Here is a 9,990-nt window from a genome sequence, read left to right on the forward strand (position 1 = left end):
AAGGAATCATCGAATGTGATACAATAACCACCACTGCAATCATTTCCATTCTCTTTTCTGTCTGTCCAACTCTCATTACGCCAATCACTTCCATTTACTGACGGCTACAAAGTGCATCGAGCCACCAAACTCTCATATCTCCTTGGACTTCGATCAAAGACAAATTCCCTCACTGAGATCCCTTTAACCCGAGCTAACTCTCATCATCGTCCCTGACTCCACTGCCAATGAGCAGCAATCGTTGAACCCAATCAGTCATCACCTGCAACAAATCTCGACATCAACACTTGTCGGTCGACTGCATTCAGGCCAAGAATCACCCATCTTCCAAATTCAATATTTCCGCAACTGTTTGCAATTCCAGGCATCTCGTCACCATTCCTTGCCATTTCCATCTTCAGTTCAAACAAACAGTCCCATCACGTTGCAGTCACGACTAACATTACTGCCAGCCTTTCTCCCACTGATTCCAGCCATTAACAATGAGCTCCATCTTCCATTCTCTCTGGTCATCTCCATCAGCAGCTAATCACCTTCAAACCATTGTATTGTCTCTGCCAAATCAACAACAGTAGCTGCTTCAAGTCACCACAAGACCAATTGCGATCAGCACCACTCTGCATTCTATCGCTCATTTCCAGTAGCTTCAGTTCGAGTGGATGTTCGATCCCATCTCCACTGATTCAACAGCTTCATGCAAAACCCATCCTTTCTGCCAATCGATCACCACCAGCAAAACAAGCCCATTTCCGTCTGTGCATCAGCTTCTTGTTTACGGCCACGACACCACTTTCTATTCTGAAACTTCTCGACTTGTAGTAGCAATTCATCCAGGCCACAGGGACAGCGCAGTGACCATCTCGTTACAGCCTTCAGCAACACTTCCTTTCTCCCTACTCATAATCAGCAAAGTCGAGACTTCTTGTCTGCTGCCAATTCTCTCGTCATCTAGTACCAACAGATGTGAATAAAGAACATGGACGGCAGCTGCTTTGAAATCACTACTCAGATTCATTTTCTTTGATAATATATGAACATCACCAGCTTGAGGCTTTCTTTTTGTTGATAGAAATGATTTGTGGTGAATGGATGGACACGTCACCCACTATTGCTTTAACCCTTCAAATAGCGTAGCAAAGAAAAACTGTTCTTTTGTTTCACCATGTAGTCTTCTGTTTGTGAGTGCCTTCAGTGGTGGTGCTAACAACATAACGAAATAGCAAGGTAGCCCAATTAAGCTCTAGACTCCCTTGGTGCCGGAACAGCAACATTGGTTGAATTTCGCCCCAAACACCATTTAAGTTGCAACTTAGCCGTTTATCTCCGGATGATTGAATTTGCGTGTACTTTCTACAAAAGCACTAAAACAGTGTTATTAGCCAAAATATCGAGTCCTAACTAATAAAAATATGGGTATAAAATGTAGCACTTACGTGCTTATCAACACCCCCACACTTATATTTTGCTAGTCCTCGAGCAAAACAAAAAATTGACCCGCTACACAGCTGGTCATATCATAAGAGAGAGTTAGACCCGCTACACAGCTGGTCATAAAATGAAAATTTGAAATACCATACCAAGACCCGCTACACAGCTGGTCATGACAAATACCATACACAAGACCCGCTACACAGCTGGTCATAACCCTAAAAATCATAATGATATTTTATTTTTATTTTTTAAGACCCGTTACACAGCTGATCATCTTTTTTTTTTAATATTTTTTTTAGACCCGCTACACAGCTGGTCATAATATTTTTTTTATTATTAAAAATTCCTAACGAAAGTGCCACACCCCCACACTTAAACATTACATTGTCCTCAATGTAATTGAGTCATCCAGCGTAAAAATTAAGGCGGGAAATTTTAAAATACAATAAAAGTAAAAGATAGAGTGCAGGGAACAAATATGATGGGTTGACTCCCATGAAGCGAAAGGTATTTGTTTCATTGCTTGCCAGTAGCACGTTCTCAAACAATGTGGAGTTGGTACCCCAAGGTAAGCTGCGAATCATATATATAAAGCCTGAAGAGTTGGGGATCAACCCAACTAATATGATTAGTCATAAACATGAACCTGGAGTAAGAAATATTAGTACCCAGAGAGATAAAACTGAATTCAATCTTATTTAAAACATAATTCGAACCTTGAATATGAAGTAGATCAGGTTCGCAGATAATTAGTAAAGATTGTTTAAAGAATTGAACATTTTTTGTACTCCCTAAATCAGGTTCTAAGTCAGCGAAAATAACCTCCACGACTGATATTGGTTCAAATTCAGCTAAGTCGGGCACACAAACATATGTTGGTTCAAATGCACTCTTTGAACAAGGCCTCAATGGAGTAATAATGTCATGACTTATAGACCCATTATCATCTAAAACGGTTTCATTATCAATATCATCAAGACGAAAAAATTCAGAACTTAATGGCTTATGGGTCAAGGTCGGAGCATCCTCGACTGATGGAACTAGTCGAGACTCGGACAAAACTAGAGGTTCTAGTTTGGGTTTCCATTTATTAGTGTCTAACAGCGGTGCGGAGTCTAACAAGGCATTGACTTTACAAATAACACTATCGTCATCAAAATCATACCCAAAATGATCTAAGCAAACCTCTAATGGATCTCCCAAGTGGCTCTTGCAAATGTCTTGCGAGTGCATACTTTATTTTCGCCCGCACTTCAGACTAAAGTTCCTAAAAAAAAATCAAACAAACTGCGTAAAAAGAACTAAAAGAACAATAAAAATAAATTATGTACAAAAATTAAAAAAAATAAGCTTTATACAATGATATCAACTAGTGAGTATTTTACTACCACTCCCCGGCAGCGGCGCCAAAAACTTGGTAGGATCGAAAACCTACAATAATAATACTGCAAGTGCACAACGCCTAACTAGTAGAACAATGGCAAGTACAGGTCGTTCCCTCGAGGAGTGTGAAATACTCAACCAACTAATATCAAAAGTAACTAATCGACAAGATGATGTTTTAACGATGTTTAAGATAATTGAGACGAAATAAAATAATAATGATTCTGACAATACACAAAACATGAAAGTGTTACTAGGGTTTTCGATTTCCATCAGTTCAATCATATAAAACTCTACTAATCTCTATTTATTACTCAAGACAAATTTCGAAATCAATCTCATGTCCGGGAAGATGTTATATTAAATTCTAAAGTATAGTTTCTCCGCTGTAACTTCCTTCGCTTCATGGGTAGTGATTCTAAAGCATTACCTATCAATCCTTGCATACCTCGTCTAGGGATTTAACCGAAGCACGAAATATCAATTCAAAAGCATAAATAATCTAGAAAATCACATGAACGATAAAACACCAAGCCATATGAAGAGAAATCACTAATCAATGAATCATTATTAGAAATATCATCGTAGAGTTCATATAAATAAATTGGTTTCTATCTAAACCCTACATGGCTATAGCTAGCCATGGCTTTCTCAAAAGGCATAAACAAAATGGAAAAATCAACACCATCCAAGCAAAAACGAAAACGGGAGAAATTAATCCTCAAACCCTACTCCCTCTTCACGGCTCTGTGCCGCGGCCGTCTTCCCAAAAGAACTCCGTTCGGCCTCCTCCCATCTATTCTCTGTCTGCGCTGAAATATATGTCCCTCCTGCTGCGAAGGAATCCCAAACCTAGACGATATCACCTATCTCCAAGGCCCAGTCCAGCACCGGCTTCCAAATTACACCAAAGTCCAATACTAACTCAAATCCGAACACAACATCAACCTTTCTTTCTCGGACCATCTGAGCACCTGCCTTCACCGGGAGTAATAGCTCAGCTAGTTAGCAGGTAGCTCTACTCCACTCGATCAAACAGCATAGTCTTCTTCTCATCCAACGCCACCTTCACAACATCATCAAACCGACTAACCCATGCAACATATAAACCGTCCTATGTTGATGTTGTATTTGAGAGCTCCAAAAATCCCGTCTATCTTCTCTCGATGGAAGATCAGCCAACTTCAATTGCCAGACTCCACCTAGCCATGATGACTATCACTGCCATTCTCCAAACACATACATCTCTTCGCCCCCATCGAACTCAATGTTGTGAGCTTCAGTTTCCCCTCTGACTTTCCACGGCACAAAATACAGCCCAAGTATGACATTTCAGTTGGATTCAGCTCCTCCACTTTCTTGTCTTCATAGTCCTGCCATATCCTATTTCTGTATATTCAACTCCATTCCTTACGACTCAAATACAGCCACCATTTTGAGAATCATCTCCAGTCAATTTCAGCTGGCGTACAAGCCATTCTCCATCACCGGCAAAACCAACTCCATCTACTTCCTTAACACAATGAGAAACCCCATCGAACTCCAATTCCATCTGTTGTGGAAGGAATCATCGAATGTGATACAATAACCACCACTGCAATCATTTCCATTCTCTTTTTTGTCTGTCCAACTCTCATTACGCCAATCACTTCCATTTACTGACGGCTAAAAAGTGTGTTGGTATGCATAAGATGTTATGCAGTATGCATAAGATGTTATGCAGTCGATATTGGATCTGCATAAGATGTTACGCAGTTAACTAAAACAGATTAAAGAAGAAGCACAGTTTAACGTGATTCGGCTATAGCCTACGTCAACGGGAGAAGAATGATTAGGGTTTTTTATTATCAATGGAGGTTTTACAAGAAGTGTATATATATATCCTATACATGCCACATATTCGTATAGATAGCAACATATCTAGAGAATATTTTCTTGCAGTGTAAGCCAATCATAAATAGAGAAACCAAATATTCTCCTTTGTTCCAATACTCCCCCTCAAGTTGGTGCGAAGATATCAATGGAGCCCAACTTGGATAGAATTCCATTGAATTGCTTGACAGGTAAACCCTTAGTAAAAACATCTGCCAGTTGTTGATGACTACGAACGAAGGGAGTGCATATTACTTTGGCCAATACCTTCTCTCTAACAAAATGACAATCCACTTCTATGTGCTTTGTACGCTCATGAAATGTGGGATTTGATGCGATTTGTATCGCTGCTTGATTGTCACAAAACATCTTAGCTGGCTGAGGTGACAGAAAACCCAAATCTTTAAGTAATGCTCGCAGCCAAACAATCTCACAAGTTGTTGAATCCATGGCTCTGTATTCTGCTTCAGCACTTGATCGAGAAACAACATTTTGTTTCTTGCTTCTCCTTGTAACCAGATTACCACCAAAGAATATGCAGTACCCTGTTGTTGATTTACGATCAATTGGACATCCAGCATAATCAGCATCTGAATATGCTGTTATACAGTAGCTAGAAATTGAATAGGCTTCATTCTTTGTCATCAAAACTCCTCTTCCTGGTGATCCTTTTAAATACTGTAGAATCCTAGTTACTGCATTTAGATGTTTAACACGAGGTGTATGCATATAACGACTGACTAAGCTTACTGCATGTGCTATGTCAGGTCTGGTAACAGTGAGATAAATTAACTTGCCTACTAACCTTTGATATGACCCAATATCACTTAACACATCACCATCATTATCAAGTTTGTTGCCAATTTCTGTAGGAGTATCACAAGGCTTTACTCCCATTTTTCCTGTAGCCTTCAGCAGGTCCAACACATATTTTCTTTGATTCAGAAAAATACCCTTCTTTGAGTAAGCAACTTCTAATCCCAGGAAATACTTCAGTATTCCTAAATCCTTGATGTCAAATCTGGAATGAAGCATTGCTTTAAGATTTCTAATTTCTTGTTGATTGTCTCCTGTAATCACAAGGTCATCAACATACACTAGAACTATAGTTGTACCAAGATTACTTCTTTTAATAAACAAGGAAGAATCGGCAGAGCTCCTTTTGAACTTATTCTGGATGAGTACTGAACTTAGCTTTGCATACCATGCACGTGGTGATTGCTTTAAACCATATATTGCCTTCTTAAGCTTGCAAACCATATTGCTCTCTCCTTCTCGAGGGTGTCCAGGTGGTATACTCATATACACCTCTTCTTCTAGATCACCTTGTAAGAATGCATTCTTCACATCCATTTGAAACAATTTCCAATCTTTATTAACTGCAAGAGACATAAGAACACGAAAAGTATTCATCTTTGCAACTGGTGCAAAGTTTTGTGTAGTCTTCTCCATATCTCTGAGTAAAACCTCTTGCCACTAATCTTGCCTTATAACGCTCAACAGTTCCATCACTTCTGTATTTAATTTTGTACACCCATCTACATCCAACAGTCTTCTTCCCGGGAGGCAACTTGACAATACTGTATGTATTATTTACATCTAAGGACGTAACTCATTCTCCATTGGTGCCCTCCATTTTGGATTAGACTTTGCTTCATTATAGTTTTTAGGTTCTTGATGACTGGATATAGCACTTAGAAATGCAGAGTGTGAAGAACCTACATGATCATAAGTTAAATGTGCTTGTATAGGATACGCAGCGGAATGATATGTAAAGAAATCTTTGTATTTCTCTGGAGCCTTCTTCTCACGACTTGAGGTTCTGACAATTGGTACCACTGGTTGTGGAACCATAACCTCAGTTTCTGGAACTTGATGCGGCACATCTTGTAGTCCTGTATTATCATCAGTAACATAACATTATTGTCTGAAGCTTCTTCATGAACTGCTTCATTATGCACATCCAACACTGCAGTAGGTAAGTCCACCAACTCTACCCCATCACCATTATCTCTGTGGGAATCTGTTGCAGTAGGTATCTCATTAATAACTGGAAGTGGGCCAAATCTGTATAACACTCCCCCTGAGACCGACTGCCAGAATCACACTGAAAATAAGCCACTGTTTCATCAAACACAACATCACGAGAAATCTGTAGCTTTCTAGTGGGTGGATGATAACAAATATATCCTTTCTTTGTAGAAGTAACCAAAGAACACACACTTAGTTGCCCGTGAATCCAGTTTATCACGATGCTTTGCCTGTAAATGTACATAACACACACAACCGAAAACTCTAAGATGAGAAATGTCAGGCTGATGATGTTTTAAAACCTCTAATGGAGATTTGAACTCAAGCACACGACTAGGCAGACGATTGATGATGATCGGGTACTTTTAGTGTACCTGTAGAGCAATCAGTAAGTGGCGTCAAGAACCATGAGACCAAATTTCTTTGGAACATGCATCTGAATCATAAGAGCACGGGTTGTTTCCAGAATATGACGGAGTTTCCTTTCAGCAACACCATTTTGCTGTGAAGTACCAACACAACTAGTTTGATGGATAATACCATGACTACGCAAATAACCTGGAAGAGGGCCTTTGACAAACTCAGTGCCATTATCGGATCTAAATTTTTTAACCTGTGCATCAAATTGGTTGCGGATCATACAATGAAAATCCACAAATACAGATGAAACTTCAGTTTTGGATTTGAGTAAATAGATCCATGTAGCACGTGACCAATCATCTATAAAGATAACGAAATATTTATACCCATCATAAGCATCAATTGGAGTAGGACCCCATAAATCAGAATGAATTAATTCAAAAGGCGTTGTAGCTCGAGTCACAGAGTTAGGAAATGGAAAACGAGATTGTTTAGAAAACTGGCAAACATCACAAACTTGAGACTGAACAGAAAAAGTGGGAAAAATCCTAGACAAAACACGACTGGAAGGATGTCCAAGTCATTGATGATAAAGAAACTGCGGAGTTGATCTGTGAGTGAGACATGCCATGTCACTAGAGCGTAACAGGTACAATCCATGAGAAAAGATGCCTCTACCAATCGTCTTCTTCGTCTTTCGATCCTGAAAGATGAGCGAGGTAGGGGTAAATGTAACATCACAATTCAGAGAAGTAGTGATTTGACCAACAGATAACAATTGAGTAGGAAACGAGGGAACCACAAGTGCATTAGATGGCGGACCATCTGGAAAAAAATGCACTTTCCCACTGCCCAGCACAGGAGCAGTAGAGCCATTAGCAACATACACATTTTTATGAGAGCTGCGAATAAATGCATGAACTGACGAAGGATCATTTGCCATATGATATGTAGCTCCTGAATCAATAATCCAAATGTGACGGTTGGAAACAGGCGTAGTAAGAAAGGCTAGCAGGTTACCTGAAGTATGGTTGGCCTTGCGCTCATTCTTATTACTCAACTGGTGAAAGAAATCCTTCAACTGGTCTATGGTAAAGGATGAATTGTCAGTTACAGCAGCTCGAGCAAGCTTATTTTTGTCAAAATTATCTTTAAGATGAGGATAAATATCCCAACAACGATCCTTGGTGTGACCAGTTTTATTACAATGATCACAATGAAAAACTTCTCTCTTACCCTTAGCACGAGAAGTCTTGTCCTTATCAAATGGCATGGCTCTTCGTTTATCATCTCTGGAGCTCAGAAGAGCACTGGATTCAGCAGCATCCAGGTCTACAATGCTTTTAGAAACAGGATTCATAACTTTCTTGCGTGTCTCTTCACGTTGCACAGTCGCACAGACACTAGACAAACTTGGCAATTCAGCACTCATGAGAATAGCGCTTCTAAGAGATTCATACTCTAATGTGAGGCTACTGAGCACATCAAAAAATTTATCCTCCTCAACCCTCTTTAAGAGAATTTTGGCATCAGTTGTATGAGGACGATATGTATCCAGTTCATCCCACTTCCTTTTTAAATAACCAAAATGCTCAGTAAAACTTTCGTACCTTGTGAAGCCTCAGCAATCTCACGCTTCAGCTCAAACACCCGAGCAGCATTATTCCGTAAGCCATACAGACTAGCAACAGACTTCCACAAATCCTTTGCAGATTCTGAAAACGAGAAAATTTCCGAAATATGTGGTTCCATCGACAGGAGAAGGCACGTGCGAACCAGTTGATCATCAGCAATCCAATCTTCATACTTTGGATCTTTAGCATCTGGACAAGTACTATTCTCACGAATATACCCAGACTTTCTTTTACCCCCAAGAGCAAGAGCAGCAGCCCTAGACCAGCTGACATAATTGACATCATTCAGCAAGACAGAGGTTAAACGCAAACTAGTATTATGATCTGATTGTGCCATAGTAAACACACAGAGACACGAAACTTGATTACAGAGAAACGGCCAGGATCGTTAACGATCCCCTGATACCATGTTTGTATGCATAAGATGTTATGAAGTATGCATAAGATGTTATGCAGTCAATATTGGATCTGCATAAGATGTTATGCAGTTAACTAAAACAGATTAAAGAAGAAACACAGTTTGACGTGGTTCGAATATAGCCTACGTCCACGGGAGAAGAATGATTAGGGTTTCTTATTATCAATGGAGGTTTTACAAGAAGTGTATATATATATCCTATACATGCCACATATTCGTATAGATAGCAACATATCTAGAGAATATTTTCTTGCAGTGTAAGCCAATCAAAAATAGAGAAACCAAATATTCTCTTTTGTTCCAACAAAGTGCATCGAGCCACCAAACTCTCATATCTCCTTGGACTTCGATCAAAGACATTCCCTCACTGAGATCCCTTTAACCCGAGCTAACTCTCATCATCGTCCCTGACTCCACTGCCAATGAGCAGCAATCGTTGAACCCAATCAAGCATCACCTGCAACAGATCTCGACATCAACACTTGTCGGTCGACTGCATTCAGGCCAAGAATCACCCATCTTCCAGGTTCAATATTTCCGCAACTGTTTGCAATTCCAGGCATCTCGTCACCATTCCTTGCCATTTCCATCTTCAGTTAAAACAAACAATCCCATCACGTTGCCGTCACGACTAACATTACTGCCAGCCTTTCTCCCACTGATTCCAGCCATTAACAATGAGCTCCATCTTCCATTCTCTCTGGTCATCTCCACCAGCAGCTAATCACCTTCAAACCATTGTATTGTCTCTGCCAAATCAACAACAGTAGCTGCTTCAAGTCACCACAAGACCAATTGCGATCAGCACCACTCTCCATTCTGTCGTTCATTTCCAGTAGCTTCAGTTCGAGTGGATGTTCG

The 9,990-nt window shown here is 39.9% G+C and overlaps 1 protein-coding gene across 1 annotated transcript; it reads right to left on the minus strand.

Annotated features, from left to right (window-relative positions):
- Window positions 1–7,102: 7,102 nt before the first annotated feature.
- On the minus strand, window positions 7,103–9,048 carry LOC113295640. The gene is made up of 3 exons (XM_026543971.1): window positions 8,688–9,048; window positions 7,706–8,538; window positions 7,103–7,330 (listed from the first exon to the last, which is right to left on the minus strand). The coding sequence occupies exons 1-3, from the start codon at window positions 9,046–9,048 to the stop codon at window positions 7,103–7,105; spliced, it is 1,422 nt and encodes a 473-aa protein (XP_026399756.1).
- Between the last annotated feature and the right edge of the window lie 942 nt (window positions 9,049–9,990).

Source organism: Papaver somniferum, chromosome 7, assembly GCF_003573695.1.
Source record: "Papaver somniferum cultivar HN1 chromosome 7, ASM357369v1, whole genome shotgun sequence".
NCBI lineage: Eukaryota > Viridiplantae > Streptophyta > Magnoliopsida > Ranunculales > Papaveraceae > Papaver > Papaver somniferum.

Bases quoted from the DNA above. Each gene is read 5' to 3' on its own strand.
- LOC113295640 (XM_026543971.1), bottom strand. From the start codon at position 9,048: ATGGCACAATCAGATCATAATACTAGTTTGCGTTTAACCTCTGTCTTG. The intron at 8,539-8,687 runs GTACGAAAGTTT...GCCTCACATTAG, and splicing joins GATTGCTGAGGCTTCACAAG to AGTATGAATCTCTTAGAAGC. The intron at 7,331-7,705 runs GCATGTCTCACT...TTTGATGCACAG, and splicing joins TGTTACGCTCTAGTGACATG to GTTAAAAAATTTAGATCCGA.